The 20,217-nt window shown below is 50.4% G+C and overlaps 1 protein-coding gene across 2 annotated transcripts in view; it reads right to left on the reverse strand.

The window, feature by feature from the left end:
• The window catches only part of RASAL1 (RAS protein activator like 1), a 111,244-nt gene that overhangs the window by 14,121 nt on the left and 76,906 nt on the right, over positions 1-20,217 (reverse strand). For both annotated transcript variants that reach the window (XM_037878909.2, XM_037878910.2), the window contains 2 exons: positions 10,217-10,354; positions 4,446-4,590 (listed from right to left, as the gene is read on the reverse strand). In XM_037878909.2, the coding sequence (XP_037734837.1) occupies positions 4,446-4,590; positions 10,217-10,354 (283 nt within the window). The remainder of the gene's footprint in view (positions 1-4,445; positions 4,591-10,216; positions 10,355-20,217) is intronic.

A 20,217-nucleotide genomic window follows, 5' to 3' on the forward strand; every position in this document is an offset into this window, starting at 1 on the left:
AACGCCAGCACCTTCACCAGGCCAGGTTTTGCTTGACAACAACCCTCCTGGACCCGGGGAGAGGTGTGCTCTGGTGCCTACATGCTGGTGAAGCCAGGGTCTGCATCACCTTCCCACCCCACACCAGGGTGATGACCCACAGTCAATGCCAGGCTCCCTCTGGGGACAGAGCCAGGCTAAATGAGTGGGGAGGCTGGATTCTCTGCCCATCGCAGAGGAGAACAATCCCTGGCCAAGCACAGGGAGATGGGCTGTCCCCCAGCCCACCCCCTCCCAGGGGGCAGAGTGATCTGCCCCTGCAGCACCCCCACCCCGATCAAGAGAGCTGAGATTTCTGCAGTCAGTGATTGCCACCCATCAGAGCGGGTCTGGAGTGCAGGTAGCCACGGAGCTGGGGGTATGGGCTGCCCTTGTAAGATGGGCTGCTGAGACCTGAGGCACACACAGGAATCGTTCAGGGCAGTTTGGTCGCTCAGATCCACAATCGTCCTGGGAATCCCCCTTGTCCCCGGGCACCCCAAAGCCAGGCTGAATGGCAGGAATGGCCCATTCTCCAATGGCCGAAGCACACCCAGTGTTCCCCAGAAGGGGGCACCATTATCCTCCTGATCCCAGCCCTCCACACAGAACTCTCCAGCAAGCTCTGCATTTTAATTAGTAATCATTTTTGCTCATGGTTTGCAGCTAGCAATGGGCAGGGCCGTTCCAGAGACAGGGAGAGCGGTGCCCATCTCACCCCTTCCCTGGTCCATTCCAACCTCTTGGGCCTTTGGAACTGGGCTGGCTTTCCTGGGAGTCACTCGCAGGGGATTTCAGCTGCTCTGCTTCCAAACGGGCCCAGGAAGTCTGGGGTGCACAAACACGTGAGCTGGCCAAGCTTTTCCAACACAGGCAGGGGTCGGGGGGTCAGATCAGTGTGGGCGCTTCCAGTCTCAGCCTATCCTGCTCCCGCAGGGCTAAAAAGGGCAAATGGAGCCTCTGCAGAAGCCCTAGGGAAAGGTTCCAGCCTGGCTCAGTCAGAAGGGGATGCTGCTGAATGGAAAGGAGCAAAGGCACTGACTGGGACCGTGGGGCACCTACTTACACCAGGGCGAGATGGGTCTGCCAGGACAGCAGGGGGTGAGGCTGGGGTTGAGGGGCAGCGGCCGAGCTGGCAAGAGCTCACGGGACTCCGAGCTGCATTCTGACTCATGTGAGAGGGGCTGGAACATGGGCTGCTCCTCTAATGGCCTGACTCAAAGTCCAGTGAAGTCAGGGGGAGTCTTTCCACTGACTAGTGTGTTTGGGATGAGGGCCCAGGTGCGCTGTACTGGGATGGATGATAGGCTGGCTCTGGTCCTTTAACGTCCTTCCCTGCCCACAACACCTGCCCGCTGTGCTCGCCCTGGAGCTGCACAACTCCCTGTTCTGCACCATCCAGGCCATGGACAGCCGTGGTGTGGAGACCTGGGCAGAATGTCACCTGGCCTTGGTGCAGAGATGGGACGGAGCTGTGCTTATCTGTGCTGCAGGGACTCTGCCGCTGGGGTGTGCTTTGGAACCTGGCTAAAACACCTGGGTCCTGTCCTGTAAGAGCTGAGGCCAGCCACATTAGGGCAGCAGCATCCATGAGCTAAGCAGCAGGAAGTCACAGCCTCACATTCCCCCTAAATTGCATCAAAACAATGTAATATCGGGCTGTTAAGGAGGCTCCTGTCATAATAGTGCCCAGCGTCACCAGAGAAAGAAACAGATCATAAGATGTTTAGGGAAATCTTTGTTTGACAGCATTCTGCCTGGCAAGGAATCACCTAACAGATGTGATTGTGAAATCTATACTTCTATTGTTTTGCCTTCATGGTCCCTACTCCTCTATTGTTTATTTGTCTGGTCTTTGGTTCTTTGATCATTCTGCCTGGTATGTAACTAAATTTTGCAAGATTTAAATCAGCTCAGGTGGTGGGCTCTGATTCGGTAAAGAGTGGTTTCGTAATGGGCTAGGATGGGTGGAAAATGCCGCTTTGCAGGACTTTAGTTTACAATGGTTGGGGATGGTAGAGCTAAGCAGGACTCAAGTTTCACTATAATAACTGGGGTCCAACAGGAATTTCTTGGGAACCAACTCCAGGGCGCAGCCCAAGATCAGAGCTGCCAGACCTCAACACCCTGCCAACTATATCGTGCAGAAGCTGGAGTCCCTGGACAATCTGATCCTGGCTGGCTACTAGGAAAAGTTCGTCTGATTATGGGGAGTGGTGAGCATTGTATGTTTAGTGTGTGTGTTCTGCTTAGGTAACTGTTAATAAATAGAAGTTAAGGATATTATTCTGCAAGGCACTTTCACTGGTAAAAGGCCCCTCAAACCCACAGAAGATTACGCCCTGAGCCCTGGGAGCTGGGAAAGCGAGTTATGCCTTGTGCTCACAACAAGGTAAAGGTGGGGTGCCCGCAGCAAGACCAGCCCATGCCCTCCCCATGTCAGACGCTATCGTGTTGTGTCCAGGGCCCACGACACAGGGCTATTCGCAGCATGGACAGGGCTGGGAGTTGCATAGCTGGGGTGGCATGTGAGGCCGTGGTAACTCAGCTGATCTCAAGAGGAAGCAGCTGGTCTCCTGGTAACCAATGGTCCCCCGCTCCGGGGATGGGCAGAGAATCCAGCCTCCATGCTCATTTAATCCTGGATCTGCCCCTTACATCGCTCTCCTTCTAGTCCCCGTCCTGGCCCCCATGCCATGCTCAGTCTGAGAGATAGGCTGAGCCCACCAATCCTGGAAGATGCTCCCTAACCGCCCATTCCTCTGGGGACCCCAGAACCTGCACTGTGGGGGCAGGGAACATGGAGAGAGCAGGTAATTTCTAGCCATCACCTTCCTCACTGCCTGGCAACAGCTGCTGATTTGAATCCCCTTTAAATACCAAACGCAGCCGGGAACTGGTGAGAAACACCATCAAGGGCTGCACACTCCAGGCTCCATTCCACTCCATCCACTCCCACTGACATCCACCCCAGATGCTGGGCACTGCTCGGCTTGCGTAGCAGGGTCTGGGTGGAAACTCAGTTCCCCCCTTCCTCAGGGGCAAGGCGGAGGGGCTCTGAGGGGCAGGAAGCAGTGGCTGCCCCAGGGGAGGGTGACCTGGTAGGATCAGGGGCGAGGGCCCTGCATGGGGCAGCACAGAGATGGAACCCTAAGACTGAGCACCCCTTCCCGAGGGTGAGAGAGGGTCTGGGACACGGTGCCAGCGCTCTCACTCCAGGACACACCAGCAGCTCCTCCAGGTCACAAGAAGACAGCAAAGGACTGGGCTCCTGTGCAGCTGAGGGATCTGAGAGAGGGACCATCCCAATCCAGTGCCCTGCATGCGCTCCTCCCCATCCAGAGACTGGACAGCAGCTAGCAGGGCTCCCTGCCCTCCCTCCCCTGGGGCAGCCCCATGGGACAGGAGCCCTGCACACCCTGACAGTCACCACAGCTCTGCTCCTGCCTCTCTGCTCTTCCCCGGCCTACGCCTGAGCGAGCCCGGTGGACTCACCCACTTTGACGGCTACATTATGCAGCTGTCACGTCGGATCGGGTCAGCGCACTGAGCTGGGGGAGCAGATCCCTGCCATGGCTGCACTGGACACAGTGTAAGAAACACACCACACCCAGGGGGCCCAGACCACCTCCCCTTCCCTCTGGCTAGAGATGGGGGCTGTCTCTTCCCCCCCACCCCCCGGGCACCAAAGGGGCAGTGGTGCTGGAGCGGAGTGTAAGCTGGAGGCACCGCCTAGCCCTGAACCCTTCTAAGGTTTGGCCCAGAGCTGGGCAGGAGTGAGGGATGTGAGGGGCCAGACGATCAGCTGGGTGTCAGTTTGACGTATCATGCCGTGGCCTCCTGCCGAGGGCTGGGCCAGTCACACACGAGAGACTGTGCTCTAGCCCCACCGCACCCCGCTTCCAGCAAACGCTCCGAGGCAAAGAAACGTTTCCATGGTTGTCCCGTCAGAGAGCAGAAACCGCCATGTGACTGACCTGACCGACAGCGACAGACGCACAGCTTAGCTTGCAAACCGATTGGACCGAGGATTCAGACGTCAGGGCCCAGCTCGCCCAGGGATCTCGGGCCCTACGCGGTCCATGGAAGAAGGGGTGGCTCTGGCTGGGGGGATGGGAGGGACGCCCTGTCTGCTCCCAAAGGTGCTGCAGGCAGGGCTAAGTGCACCCGATTGCCCAGCTGCGGTCGCGCTGCGGCTTGGAGGAGCTGAGGCCATCGCACGGTGGCGTGACTTCCCTGCTGCCTGGGCCGCGTTGGTGTGGGCCCCGCACCCCTCTCCCTTTGCCCGCTGGTGGCACCCAGAGGCACCACCCGGGCCGGAGCCCCCTTGTGCTGAGTGCCACCTGCTCTGCACCTGGCAGTGTCAATACTTGCAGCAAGCCGAGGGCAGGAGAGGGGGCGGCCCCCCCAGCGCATCAGGGACTCACCGCTCTCACTGTCCACGTCGATGAGCTTGTCCAGGAAATCCTTGACACGGGCGATGCTGGGAAGGATGAAGGGATGCAGTGGAGCCATCCACTGCTCCTTGCCATGCCCCAACTGCAGGCCAAGGTTGCCGATGCTCTGCACTGCCTGCCAGGGAGAGGAGCCGGGGCGGGGGGGTCACAGCGCAGCCATGGGGTCTGCAGGACATCTCTCCAGCCTGGCTCAAGCCCCACCAGGAGCTTTAGACCCTCTGCGGGACAGTAGCGTCCCAGGGAAAACCAGGCCAGTGGCTACAGGGATGGAAATGATCAGATGCCATCTGTGCTGCCTCCCCTTTGCCTGCACATTGCCCTCGCAACGGGGACCTGCCTGCCGGGCTCTGGCTCTGAGTAGTACAGACCAGCAGGAAGAACTTGCATGCCTTGTCTTAGAGGTGGAAAATTTGGAGAGATGTGCACCCCCCTCCCCCGCCTCCCTTCTGGCCCCCAGCAGAGCAAAAGGAAAGGGGAGTAAGGGAGGTTTTGGGTGGGACGCAGGGAGGGTCTGGGCAGCTTGGAGGAGGGAGAGAGAGAGGTAGGATCTGATAAGAAACAGTCAAATGAAAAACGTCCCATTCAATACATTGTGTAATGGCAGATAGCTAAAAAGTGACAAGTTTTTAAAGTGCTTATATACCAATGCTAGAAGTCTAAATAATAAGACGGGCGAACTAGAGTGCCTCGTATTAGATGAGGATATTGATATAACAGGCATCACAGAAACTTGGTGGAATGAGGATAATCAATGGGACACAGTAATACCAGGGTACAAAATATATCTGAAGGACAGAACAGGTCATGCTGATGGGGGAGTGGCTCTATATGTGAAAGAAAGTATATAATTAAAAGAAGTAAAAACCTTAAATGAACCAAACTGTACCATAACATCTCCTTGGATAGTATTTCCATGCTCTAATAATAAGAATATAGCAGTATGGATAGACTACCGACCACCTGACCAGGATGGTGATAGTGACTGTGAAATGCTCAGGGAGATTAGAGAGGCTATTAAAATAAAAAACTCAGTAATAATGGGGAATTTCAACTATCCCCATATTGACTGGGTACACGTCACTCCAGGACTGGATGCAGAGATAAAGTTTCTTGACACCTTAAACGACTGCTTCTTGGAGCAGCTAGTCCTGGAACCCACAAGAGGAAAGGCAATTCTTGATTTATCCTAAGTGGAGCACAAGGATCTGGTCTAAGAGGTGTATATAGCTGGACTGCTTGGTAATAGTGACCATAATATAATTACATTTAACATCTCTGTGGTGGAAAAAACACCACAGGAACCCACCGTGGTAGCATTTAATTTCAGAAAGGGGAACTAACTACACAAAAATGAGGAAGTTAGTTAAACAGTAATTAAAAGGTTTCAGAGTAGCAGCCGTGTTAGTCTGTATTCGCAGAAAGAAAAGGAGTACTTGTGGCACCTTAGAGACTAACCAATTTATTTGAGCATAAGCTTTTGTGAGCTACAGCTCACTTCATCGGATGCAATTAAAAGGTACAGCATAAAAAGTGAAATCCCTGCAAGCTGCATGGAAACTTTTTAAAGACACCATAATAGAGGCTCAATTTAAACGTATACCCCAAATTACAAACCATAGTAAGAGAACCAAAAAAGTGCCACGGTAGCTAAACCACAAAGTAAAGGAAGCAGTGAGAGGCAAAAAGGCAGCCTTTAAAAAGTGGAAGTTAAATCCTAGTGAGGAAAATAGAAAGGAGCATAAACATTGGCAAATGAAGTGTAAAAATACAATGAGGAAGGCCAAAAAAGAATTTGAAGAACAGCTAGCCAAAGACTCAAAAAGTAATAGCAAAAAATGTTTTAAGTACATCAGAAGCAGGAAGCTGCTAAACAACCAGTGGGGCCACTGGACGACCGAGATGCTAAAGGACTCAAGGACGACAAGGCCATTGCGGAGAAACTAAATGAATTCTTTGCATTGGTATTCACAGCTGAGGATGTGAGGGAGATTCCCAAACCTGAGTCATTCTTTTTAGGTGACAAATCTGAGGAACTGTCCCAGATTGAGGTGTCATTAGAGGAAGTTTTTGAACAAATTGATAAACTAAACAGTAATAAGTCACCAGGACCAGATGGTATCACCCAAGAGTTCTGAAGGAACTCTTGGGGGGAGGGATAGCTCAGTGGTTTGAGCATTGGCCTGCTAAACCCAGGGTTGTGAGTTCAATCCTTGAGGGGGCCATTTAGGGATCTGGGGCAATAAAAAATTGGCGATTGGTCCCACTTTGAGCAGGGGGTTGGACTAGATGACCTCCTGAGGTCCCTTCCAACCCTGATATTCTATGATTCTAAATGTGAAATTGTAGAACTACTAACTGTAGTCTGTAACCTATCATTTAAACCAGCTTCTGTACCAAATGACGGGAGGATAGCTAATGCGATGCCAATTTTTAAAGAGGCCTCCAGAGGTGATCCCAGCAATTACAGGCCAGCAAGCCTGACTTCAGTAACAGGCAAACTGGTTGAAACTATAGTAAAGAACAAAATTGTCAGACACATGGATTAACATAATTTGTTGGGGAAGGGTCAACATGTTTTTTACAAAGGGAAATCATGCCTCACCAATCTATTAGAATCCTTTGAGGGGAGTCAACAAGCATGTGGACAAGGGGGATACAGTGGCTATAGTGCACTTAGATTTTTAGAAAGCCTTTGACAAGGTCCCTCACCAAAGGCTCTTTCGCAAAGTAAACTGTCATGGGATAAGAGGGAAGGTCTTCTCATGGATCGGTAACTGGTTAAAAGATAGGAAACAAGGGGTAGGAATAAATGGTCAGTTTTCAGAATGGACAGAGGTAAATAGTGGTGTCCCCCAGGGGTCTGTACTGGGCCCAGTCCTATTTAACATATTCATAAATGATCTGGGAAAAGGGGTAAAGAGTGATGTGGCAAAATTTGCAGATGATACAAAACTTCTCAAGATAGTTAAGTCCCAGGCAGACTGTGAAGAGCTACAAAAGGATCTCACAAAACGGGGTGACTAGGTAACAAAATGGCAGATGAAATTCAGTGTTGATAAATGCAAAGTAATGTACATTGGAAAACATAATCCCAACTATACATATAAAATGATGGGGTCTAAATTAGCTGTTATCACTCAGGAAAGAGTCACTGTGAATAATTCTCTGAAAACATCCACTCAATGTGCAGCGGCAGTCAAAAAAGTGAACACAATGTTGGGAATCATTAAGAAAGGGATAGATAATAAGACAGAAAATATCATATGGCATCTATATAAATCCATGGTATGTCCACTTCTTGAATACTGTATGCAGATGTGGCCTCCCCATCTCAGAAAAGATATTTTGGAATTGGAAAAGGTTCAGAAAAGGGCAACAAAAATTATTAGGAGTATGGAATGACTTCCGTATGGGGAGAGATTAATAAAACTGGGACTTTTCAGCTTGGAATAGAGATGGCTAAGGGGGGATATGATTGAGGTCTATAAAATCATGATTTGTGTAGAGAAAATAAATAAGGAAGTGTTGTTTACTCCTTCTCATAACACAAGAACCAGGGGTCACCAAATGAAATGAATAGGCAGCAGGTTTAAAACAAACAAAAGGAAGTATTTCTTCACACAACGCACAGTCAACCTGTGGAACTCTTTGCCAGAGGATGTTGTGTAGGCCAAGACTATAGCAGGGTACAAAAAAGAACTAGATAAGTTCATGGAGGACAGGTCCGTCAGTGGCTATTAGCCAGGATGGGCAGGGATAGTGTCCCTAGCCTCTGATTGCAGAAGCTGGGGCACCTGGCATTGGCCACTGTTGGAAGACAGGATACTGGGGGAGATGGACCTTTGGTCTGATCCAGTATGGCCATTCTTACGTTCTTATGTTCTCCTACTCCCCCACTTCTTTCCTTCTCCTCTCTCCTTTCCCTCCCATCACCCTCCCCTCTCATCCCTCCCTACATCTCCCCCGCTGCCACCTTCCTTCATTCTCTGGAACATTCACTCCCTCTCCTTGGGGTAACTGATCATGGGAACAATTTATCGAGGGTTGGGCGGATTCTCCATCACTTGCAATTTTTAGATCAGGGTTGGATGTTGTTTAAAAAGATCTGTCTGGGGTTATGGGGTGGAAGTAATATGGCCTGGGCGAGACGGCGGTCACAAAGGGCCTGTCTGGCCTTGGATAGCATCCCCTGCCCCACCTCTCACCCTGCCCCAATCCAGCATGAGGGGGTGCCAGCCCCCACTCTGGCACTGGCACAGCTGAGCTGCCAATCACAGGCAAGCCCAGAGCGGATTTGACTGTGTGTAAGAGGGAGCTGGCCTGGGGTCGGGGGGTCCTTACTGGGATGCCTCATGGAGGGCAGGGTGATTGAGGTTCATGTGAGCTCACTCAGCCCATGTTGGCAGCTCAGCAACAGGGTCAACCCAACTGGGCCTTAAAACACCGGGGCAAACACTGGGATTTCTCCAGCCCACAGGGTGGGGCAGCTCCAGATTGCAGTGGGGTATGGGCCTCCCAAACACAGCACTTCTTTCTTCCACCTCAATGCAGTGATTAAAACAATGGGTCAGCGCCTTGGCAGGCCCAGCCCAGCACCATCCCAGTGAGTTCAATGTGGCTGCACTAGTTTACACCGGCTGAGGGTCTGCCCCAAAAGATGTAAAACACTTTCCACCAAGAAATCACCACCACATCTAATCACTGCACCTTCCCCACAGATGAGCTGGTCAGTGAGTGCGACCAGCTGTCAGGCTGCCGGGATGGTCCAGGCCCCAGTACAGACCCAGCAGGCCAGGGATCCCAGCCAGCCACGGGTGCCCTGCAGAACAAGCATCTGCAGAATGCTAAGAAATACTCCAGTTGTGGCTAATTCTCTCTGCCCCTGCACCCAGGCAGGGCTCATTTTGCCCCCCATTTGGATAACTTCTCTGGTGGCCTAATGCAATGGCCACCATAGCCGTTCCTTTGTTTTGAACGGGTGCTGGACCAGGCCTTTATCTGCAGCTGGATGGTTGATTATATACGGCGCTGTCAGGTTTGACGGCTCGCTATGACACAAGGAGTTCCTCTTTTAAGAGAGTCATGGAATTTAGGGCCAGAAGGGACCATCAGATTGAGTCTACCCTCTTGTAGATCACAGCCTTTACATTTCACCCAGTTACCCCTGTCTTGAGCCCAGTAAGTTGGGTTTGGCTAAAGCAACTTCCAGAGAGGCAGCGAGGCTGCATTCGAAGACAGCCAGAGATGGAGGATCCACCACTTCCCTTGGCAGTTTGTTCCAATGGTTAATTGCCCTCACTGTTAAACATTGGTGCCTAATTTCTAACGTGAAGTTGTCTGGCTTCAGCTTCCACCCATTGGTTCTTGCTCTCCTTTCTCCGCTACCTTAAATAACCCTTTAGAATCCATGAAGGATCCAGGAATCTTCTCTCTGCGAGGGTACTTAGAGGCTGGAATCAAGTCACAACTTGACACCAGGGACATCTTGGCCAGATCTTCCAAATTGGCATAGCTCCACTGAAACCATTGCTGATTCACACCAGCTGAGAACCCTGCCCACAAGAATTGGGCTTATTTTGCCCTCTGTGGATTTCTCCACTAAGAGAGGGTGCTATCCGAGGCAGTCTGACATGTTACAGCAATGCCTCACAGGGATCAGACAAGCAGTCAAACAGCATGAAAACTCAGCACAAAGCAGGAGGTTCCCCCCTCCTCCCCCACCCTTTCACCCTGCTGGGTACCTTGGCCAACAGCAAAAGTGTGCGGCTGGTCCGGGTGTCGGCGTGCTGGTCGCGGAGGTTGAACAGCTTTGGTGTCAAGATGGCAGGAGCGAAGAAGCGGAGGAATAGGAACCCACTGATGGCAATGTACTTCACATCCTAAGAAAGGATCAGAATTTCAACCACCAGCATCAGCAGCCACCCTCCAAAACATCATTCCATGAGCAAAGAGTAACTGCTGACTTGCAGTCTAAGTTGGACTTTGGTTTAGATTTAGGTAAACAACAAAGAACACAAGTCAAGTATACTTGAGAGAGAGAGAGAGAGAGAGAGAAGACGTCATGTGCATCTCCTCAGAAATATGTGGGAGCAACATGGAGAACAAAATCTACCCAGTGTGTGTAATATGGCTCCGTTACTATAGCATCTCAGTGCCTTCACCAGCGGCAGTTGGTCAGTTGGGATTGTGGGTCTGGGGCCTCTTTTCTCTGAGCCTTTGTTCCCTGGATCATCCTTGATCAGCCTCAATCAGCTTTGTGATCCCTCTCCCCTGTGTGATTAATGAGGGGGTAGGGCTGACCTAGGAGAGCCGGCTTAAAAGCCAGGGGCTAAGCGACCCAGGGGAGCTAGAGAACAGGGGAGCTGGAAAGGGAGATGTAATATAATGGTTCGGAAGTGCCACCTCGCCAGTGCCAGTGCCACTCCTGTCTCCTCCACCTGCACCTGTACCCAGACAGAGAACCTAGCCAGGGATGCCTCTACCCAGATCCTGGTCCGGATCTGCAGAGACTGTGGCTTGCATTTCCCACTCTGAGAGCCAGGCTGGAGGGACCGTCCAGTGTGAAAGGTGCCGACTGATGGAATCTCTCAGGAAGCAGGTGGGAGAGCTACAGGAGGAGCTGGCTCGGCTGAGGAGCATCCGTGCCCATGAGGAGTTCATTGTGAGTATTCATGTGGAGACACCCAAGGCTGAGGAAGCTATTCAGCTACAGATGACTGCTGTCACACCACTGGGGGAGGAGGATATGGCTTTGTCACAGGGAGGACACTGGCTCTGGTTACTTCTGACAGAAGGCAGCGCTCCACCCCTACTCCCAACCCACTCAACATAATGATGAACTGTTATGCTGCCCTGGTAACAAGCCATGAGGAACCACCCCCAAAGGTGGAGAAGGAGAAGCCATGTACCCCCAAGGCTGGGAGGATTGGAGCCACCACTCCCAGGAGGAAAGGTAGAGTAGTGGTGATTGATGACTCTCTTCTGAGGAGGATGGAGGCACCCATCTGTCGCCCTGACATGGCATCCCAGGAGGCATGCTGCCTGCCAGGGGCCCGTGTCTGAGACATTATGGAGGGATTGTCAAAGATCATCCGGCCCTCTGACTACTACTTTATACTTCTCATCCATGTGGGGGGAGGGGATAGCTCAGTGGTTTGAGCATTGGCCCGCTAAACCCAGGTTTGTGAGTTCAATCCTTGAGGGGGCCATTTAGGGATTTGGGGCAATAAAAAATTGGGGATTGGTCCCACTTTGAGCAGGGGGTTGGACTAGATGACCTCCTGAGGTCCCTTCCAACCCTGATATTCTATGATTCTATGTGAGCACTAATGTTACTGTGAGGTACAACCCTGAGCAGATCATCAGTGACTACAGGGCTCTGGGAGGGAGGGTGAAGGAGTTGGGGGTGCAGGTGGTGTTCTCTTTGATCCTTCCAGCCAAGGGTAGGGGGCCCAGGCACAGACAGATACATCCTGGAGGTGAATGCCTGGCTGCGAGGATCGTGTTGCCAGGGGGGCTTTGGCTTCCTTGACCACAGGATGCTGTTCCAGGAAGAAGGACTGATAAGCAGAGATGGGGTCCACCTATCGAGGAAGGGGAAGAGCGTATTTGGATACAGACTGGCTAACCTAGTGAGAAGGATTTTAATCTAGGTTCAATGACGGCAGGTGACAGAAGCCCACAGGTAAGTCCAAAACATGGAGACCTAGGAGATGGGTCGGAGTCTGTGGGGAGCATGGGCCATTATAGCAGGGATAAGGGAAAGACCAGAAAGAACACAGGGAGGAAATCAAATCAGTATCTTAGATGTCTGTATACTAATGCGAGAAGTATGGGGAATAAGCAGGAAGAACTTGAAATACTAGTTAATAAATACAGCTATGACATAGCTGCCATCACAGAGACTGGACTGGAATATTGGTACAGAAGGGTACAGCTTGCTCAGGAAGGACAGGCAGGGGAAAAAGGCAGGAGGTGTTGTCTTCTATGTCAAAAACGTATACACTTGGACCGACTTTAAGATAAAATAGGAGACAGACTTGTTGAAAATCTCTGGGTCAGGATAAAAGGGGTAAAAACCAAGGGTGAGGTCACGGTCGGGGTCTACTACAGACCCCCTAGCCAGGAAGAAGAGGTGGAGGAGGTTTTTTTTAAACAACTAACAAAATCATCCGAAGCCCAGGACTTGGTGGTGATGGGGGACTTCAACTCCCCATACATCTGTTGGGAAAACAACCCAGCAGGGCACAGATTATCCAACAAGTTCTTGGAATGTATTGGAGACAATTTTTTATTTCAGAAGGTGGAGAAAGCTACTAGAGGAGAGGCTGTTCTAGATTTGATTTTGACAAACAGGGAGGAACTGGTTGAGAATTTGAAAGTGGAAGGCAGCTTGGGTGAAAGTGATCATGAAATGGTGGAACTCATGATTCTGAGGCCTTGTCTACATGGGCAGGTTTCTGCGCCGTAAAGCAGCGTTCTGCGCTGTAACTCCCCAGGGGTCACGTGGCCAAGCCGCTGCGCGCGCAGACACTGCACAGCTGCAGCGCTGTAAAAACACCACCCCGACGAGAGACATGCAGCCTTCTGCGCCGGGGGTACAGAAACCCTGGTCGATCACAGCCCTGCGATTGGCCTCCGGGAGGTGTCCCACAATGCCTGTTCTTGCCTCTCTGGTCATCGGTTTGAACTCCACTGCTCTGTCCTCAGGTGACGAACCGTGAGTCCCACCCTGTAAATTCCTTGGGAATTTGGAAAGTCCCCGTCCTGTTGGCTCGGTGGTGCGTGCAGTGGTCTCAGCGCATCTTTCCAGGTGGCCAAGCCTGCTCCATGCACCAGGCAATCTCCTGCTTGGCGCAGTGCCGAGCTGCTGGACCTCATCAGCACTTGGGGAGAGGAGGCTGTCCAGCCCCAGCTGCGCTCCAACAGTCAGAATTATGATACCTATGGACAGATTTCACGATGCATGACAGAAAGGGGCCGTGAGCGGGACACACTGCAGTGCAGGGTCAAAGCGAAGGAGCTGTGGAACGCCTACCACAAGCGCAGGAGGCAAACCGCCGCTCCGGTGCTGGGCCCACGAGCTGCCGGTTCTACAAAGAGCTGGACGCGATCCTTGGTGGCGACCCCACCTCCACTGCGAAGGCCGCTGTGGATACTTTGGTGGCTCGCGGGCCAGTCGAGAGTGGACTGAGCCAGAAGGAGGAAATCTTGGATGAGGATGTGCAGGGGGAGGGGGACCCAGAGCCAGAAGACAACTCGGAGGTCAGAGATGCATGCAGCCAGGAGCTCTTCCCTACCCTGGAGGAGGCTAGCCAGTCAGAGCTGTTGGATCTTGGCAAAGTGGAAACAGGCGAGGAGGCCCATGGTAAGTGGATTTGATTTTGGGAATCACTAAAGCGAGTTTTGGGGAGCAGGAGGGCTGCAGAAGGCAGGCTTGTGTCTGTATGATGTGGGTACCACCACATGCCTAGTCTGAGCAGTGGAACAGGGTGTTGATTGACTCCCTCACTTGACGGGAATCTGCCTCAGATCTCCAGGAAACTCTCATGGAGATACTGGGCAATCCGCTGCCACAGGTTCTTTGACAGAGCTTTTTTGTTTCTTGCCCCATTAAGGTTAACTTTCCCCCGCCACTCTGCCATCACTGGGCGGTGGGGGGAGGACCATTGCTGCACACAGGTCAGCCGCATAAGGGCCAGGGCGGAAGCTGCAGTCTTTGAGAAAACTCTCCCTTGGTTCCCTGCTCGCCTTCAGCAGCAAGATATCTTCCATAATGAACACAGCCTGTGGAAAATGTGGGGACCATAATGATTAGAAGGCCCCCCTACAGTGCCGGCTCTCCCCAAGAGCCTCGTGCCCAGTGTACAGTATAGTCCTGGAACACTGATTTCTCCTGCGCCTGTGGTTACTCACCATTTTGGGGGTCTTGTGGCTCATGTGGCTTGCCTGGAGTCAGCCACTTAGTGACAGGTATGTGAATAGTGCTCGTGTTTTAAATCACTGAATCAGTGGTCTGTGTGTTGCAAACAATGCTGCTTCTGTAAAATGTTGCACTTTGGCTTAACAGATATGACCTTGGGAGCCCAGCCTCCCTCTTTGTTATCACCGGCTGAAAAGCTGCACAGAATTAGAAAGCGGCCACGAAGAACTAAAGAGGACTTTCTGCATAATGTCATGATGCACTCTGCGGCCGAAAAACAAGAATTGAAGTAGTGGCGGGACAGCGAGAAGAGGGACCGAAAGGAGAACACGGTGCACCAGAACGAAGCCACGGAGCAGCTATTGAATGTTACAGCGTGCCAAGCAGACACACTCCAGGTGCTACTAGCACTGCAAACCAATCAGCTGCGTGCCCGCCTTCCCCTGCAGCCGCTGTCGCAAAACTCTTTCCCATGCACCCCCCAGACACCACCAACACAATCTTATCAACCTCCTAGCTCCAGTCTGTACCCGCTGCATTCCACTCCTGCCCCATCACAGTCCAGCCCTGCGGACTCCCACTACCCACTGCACTCAACACCCGTCCCTCTGCAGTTTTGCCCTGCTGAAGTACAGTATCCACTGCACTGTACTCCAAAGGAGAAGGATGGATATGAGCCCTGGACATACACAAATTAACCGTCCCGGGACCCCTCCTCCTCTTGAGACCTTCCCTTCTACCATCCCCCTCAGTGCTGAGGTGTTCTTTTGTTTCTCTCTCCCCTCCGGTTGTTGTTTTTTAATAAAAGAATTGTGTTGGTTTGAAAGCAATCTTAATTCTATTAATTGAAAGCAAACCGAGCCCTGCAAAGCAACAGATAATTTTCTTAAACCTTCATAGTGCATCATCTGCACCAATCACAATCACCTCCTAGCATTACAAGCACTGCACTCCCGAGCACAGCAACAAATATTAGTGGATTTCAGCTTCAAATTGCTGCCTCAAGGCACCCCTAATCCTTATGGCCCCGTACTGCACCCCTCTAATAGCCCTGGTCTCTGGCTGTTCAAATTCAGCCTCCCTTCACTGAGCCTCAGCAGTCCAACCCTAAGTGAAGCCATCACCCTTCCCTCCACAAATATTATGGAGCGTACAGAATGCGGCTATAAGCATAGGGATATTGTCATCGGCCAGGTCCAGCTTCCCATACAGGCATCACCAGCAGGCCTTTAAACGGCACGCTCAACAGTCATTCTGCACTTGCTCAGCCTGTTGTTGAACCGCTCCTTGCTGCTGTCAAGGTGCCCTGTGTATGGCTTCATAAACCACGGGATTAAGAGGTAGGCAGGGTCTCCTAGGATCACAGTGGACATTTCAACTTCCCCTAGAGTGATCTTCTGGTCCAGGAAGAAAGTCCCAGCTTGCAGCTTCCTGAGCAAGCCAGTGTTCCGAAAGATGCATGGACCAGCCTGCGTTAATGTCCATGAAACACCCATGGTGATCCACAAGCGCCTGGAGAACCACACAGAAATTCCCCTTCTGATTAATGTACTCAGTGGCTACATGGTCTGGTGCCAGAATTGGAATATGCATGCCATCTATCGCCCCTCCGCAGTTAGGGAAGCCATCCACAATGCAAAACCATCCACAATGTCACACACGTTGCCCAGAATCACAATTTTTCGGAGCAGGATGCAATTAATGGCCCTGCACACTTCTGTCAACACGAGTCCAATGGTCGACTTTCCCACTCCGAACTGGTTAGTGACCGATCAGTAGCAGTCTGAAGTAGCCACCTTCAACAGTGAAATTGCCACGCGCTTCTCCAATGGCCGGGCAGCTCTCATTCTCGTGTCCTTATGCCTCAGGGCTGGGATGAGCTCATCACACAGTTCCATGAATGTGGCTTTCCTCATCCAAACACTCTCCAGCCACTGCTCATCATCCCAGATGTGCATGACGATGTGATCCCACCACTCAGTGCTTGTTTCCCGAGCCCAAAAGTGGCGTTCCACAGTGGTCAGCACCTCCATGAATGCCACAATCAATCTCGTGTCGTAGCTACTACACGTGGCGAGATCAATGTCAAACTCCTCTTGCCTTTGTAGTTTAAGGAATAACTCCACTGCCACTCGTGACATGTTAGTCAGAGCGAGCAGCATATTGGTCAACAGTGCGGGATCCATTCCTGCAGACTACTGAGGCAGAGTGCGCAGTACACAAACCATTGAAAGATGGCACCGAATGCAGATGGAAGCACAGGGATTGCTGGGATGCGAAGCCATGCATCATGGGGCATTGGGACAGGACCCAGGTTGCCCCGCAACCCCCTCTGCCTTCCCACAACTCTTAGCGGCAGAAGAGGAAGAGATGCTCTGTGGGATAGCTGCCCAGAGTGCACCACTCCGAATACCGCTGCAAGTGATACAAGTGTGAACATGCTATTGCACAGGCAGCTGACAGTGTGAACACACAACAGCGGTGTCCCTTCAGCGCTCTCTGAGCGTCGCTGGAACTGCCGGCGCTGGAACTCTGCCAGTGTAGACATACCCTAAGGAATGATAGGAGGGAAAACAGCATGAGAAAGATCATGGATTTCAAGAAGGCAGACATTAGCAAACTCAGGGAGTTGGTAGGTAAGATCCCATGGGAAGCAAATCTAAGGGCAAAAACATTTCAGGAGAGTTGTCAGTTTTTCAAAGAGGCATTATTAAGGGCACAAGAGCAAACTATCCCACTACGTAGGAAAGATAGGAAGTATGGCAAGAGAGCACCCTGGCTTAACCAGGAGATCGTCAATGATCTGAAACTCAAAAAAGAGCCCTACAAAAAGTGGAAACTAGGTCAAATTACAAAGGATAAATATAAACAAATAATACAAGTATGTGGGGACAAAATTAGAAAGGCCAACGCACAAAATGAGATTAAACTAGTTAGAGACATAAAAGGTAACAAGAAAACTTTCTACAAATACATTAGAAGCAAGAGGAAGACCAAGGACAGGATAGACCCGTTACTCAATGAGGGTGGGGGAGGGGAACCATAACAGAAAATATAGAAATGGTAAAGTGCTAAATGACTTTTTTGTTTCAGTTTTCACCAAAAAGTTTAGTAGCCATTGGACATCTGATGTTGTGAATGCTGGTGAAAATGAGGTACGATCAGAGGCTAAAATAGGGAAAGAATAAATTAAAAATTACTTAGACAAGTTAGATGTCTTCAAGACACCAGGGCCTGATGAAATGCATCCTAGAATACTCAAGGAGCTGACTGAGGAGATATCTGAGCCATTAACATTTATCTTTGAAAAGTCATGGAAGATGGGAGAGATTCTAGAAAACTAGAAAAGGGCAACTATAGTGCCAATCTATAAAAAGGGGAATAAGAACAACCCGGGGAATTACAAACCAGTCAGCTTAACTTCCGTATCAGAAAGATAATGGAGCAAATAATTAAGCAATCAATTTGCAATCATCTAGAAGATAATAAGGTGATAAGTAACAGACAGCATGGATTTATTAAGAACAAAAAGGGTAATAAGCCTTGTGGATAGGTGGAAAGCAGTAGATGTGGTATATCTTGACTTCAGTGTTTGCCAAACACGGGAATGGGCGACAGGGGATGGATCACTTGATGATGACCTGTTCTGTTCAATCCCTCTGAGGCACCTGCCATTGGCCACTGTCAGAAGACAGGATACTGAGCTAGGTGGTCCTTTGGTCTGACCCAGTCTGGCTGTTTTTATGCTTTGATATTTTCTCTCAATACCTTTTCATAAACAAACTAGGGAAATACAACCTAGATAAGGTGGGTGCATAACTGGTTGGAAAAAACAGTTATCAATGGTTCACAGTCAAGCTGGAAGGGCATAGCAAGTGGGGTCCCTCAGGGATCAGTTCTGTGTCGGTTTCTGTTCAATATCTTCATCAAGATATGCGTTGTGCAGAAGGTCAGACTAGATGATCATAATGGTCCCTTCTGAACTAAATATCTATGAATCTATGAATCAAAGATGTAAATAATGGCATAGAGAGTACACTGCTAAAGTTTGCGGATGATACCAAGCTGCGAGGGTTGTAATTGCTTTGGAGGACAGGATTAAAATTCAAAATGATCTGGACAAACTGGAGAAAGGGTCTGAAGTAAACAGAATGAAATTCAATAAAGACAAATGCAAAGTGCTCCCCTTAGAAGCACAGGTGCTGCAACTACAAGTGCTGGGGGGGCTGCTGCACCCCCTGGCGTGAAGTGGTTTCCATCATATCCAGGGTTCGCAGTTTGGTTCAATGGCTCTCGCCCCCCCTCCCACTGTACACATTGTTCCAGCCCCCCTGCTTCGAACGGAACGATCAGTTGCACACATACAAAATGGGAAATTACTGCCTAGGAAGGACTACTGAGGAAAGGGATCTGTGGGTTATAGTTAGGGCCCTACCAAATTCATGGCCATGAAAACGCATCATGGACTGTGAAATCTGGTCTTTGGTTTTTATATACTTTTACCCTATACTATACAGACCAGGGTTTCTCAAACTGAAGGTTCCAATCCAAAAGAGGGTCATCGCAAGGAGGGGCAGAGGTTCCAAGGTTATTGTTGGGGGTATCGCAGTATCGCCACTCTTCCTTCTGCGCTGACTTCAGAGCTGGGTGGCTGGAGAGCAGTGGCTGCTGACCAGGTGCCCAGCTCTGTAGGCAGCGCAGAGCAGAAGTTAGGGTGGCAATTCCATACCATGCCTCCATACCGGAGTTGGCCCTACAGTTAAAACACCTACAATTTAAATGTCTGAAATCATGAAATTTACAATTTTTAAAAATTGAAATTGACCAAAATGGACTGTGAATTTGATAGCGCCCTAGTTATAGTGGATCACAAGCTAAATATGAGTCAGCAGTGTAACAGTGTTGCACAAAAAGCAAACATCATTCTGGGCTGTATTAGCAGGAGTGTTGTAAGCAAGACACAAGAAGTAATTCTTCCGCTCTACTCCGCACTGATTAGGCCTCAGCTGGAGTATTGTGTCCAGTTCTGGGTGCCACATTTCAGGAAAGATGTGGACAAATTGGAAAAAGGCCAGAAAAGAGCAACAAAAATGATTAAAGGTCTAGAAAACATGACCTCTGAGGGAAAACTGAAAAAACTGGGTTTGTTTAGTCTGGAGAAGAGAAGACTGAGAGGGGACATAACAGTTTTCATGGACATAAAAGGTTGTTACAAGGAAGAAGGTGAAAAATTGTTCTCGTTAACCTCTAAGGATAGGACAAGAAGCAATGGGCTTAATTTGGTGCAAGGATGGTTTAGGTTGGACATTAGGAAAAACTTCCTAACTGTCAGGATGGTTACGCAGTGGAATAAAAGGGAGGTTGTTGAATCTCCATCATTAGAGATTTTAAAGAGCAGGTTAGACAACTCCTATCAGGAATGGTCTAAATAACACTTAGTCCTGAAGGAGACTGGACTAGATGACCTATCACAGTCCCCTCCAGTCAGTCTATGATTCTATAATGCATGTATCCTCATAAGACCCCTGGGAGGCAAGAGGTTATCCCCATTGGGCAGATAGGAATTGAAGCCCAGAGAGAATAAGTGCCTTGCCCAAGGTCACACTGGAAGTCTGTGGCAGAGCAGGGATTTGAACCCAGGTCAAACTCCCATACTACTGCCCTAACCACTGGGCATTCCTGCTTTTCTTTGCACACAAGGCAGCGTTTGGATACATTTTTAGGGACAGTACACCAGACATCAGTCACATGCACCACAATCATACAGACACCCCCAGGTAAAAGGGGAAAAAGCCCTGAAAAATAAACTCTCCTTGAGAC

The sequence above is a fragment of the Chelonia mydas genome, chromosome 15 (assembly GCF_015237465.2).
Source record: "Chelonia mydas isolate rCheMyd1 chromosome 15, rCheMyd1.pri.v2, whole genome shotgun sequence".
Lineage (NCBI taxonomy): Eukaryota > Metazoa > Chordata > Testudines > Cheloniidae > Chelonia > Chelonia mydas.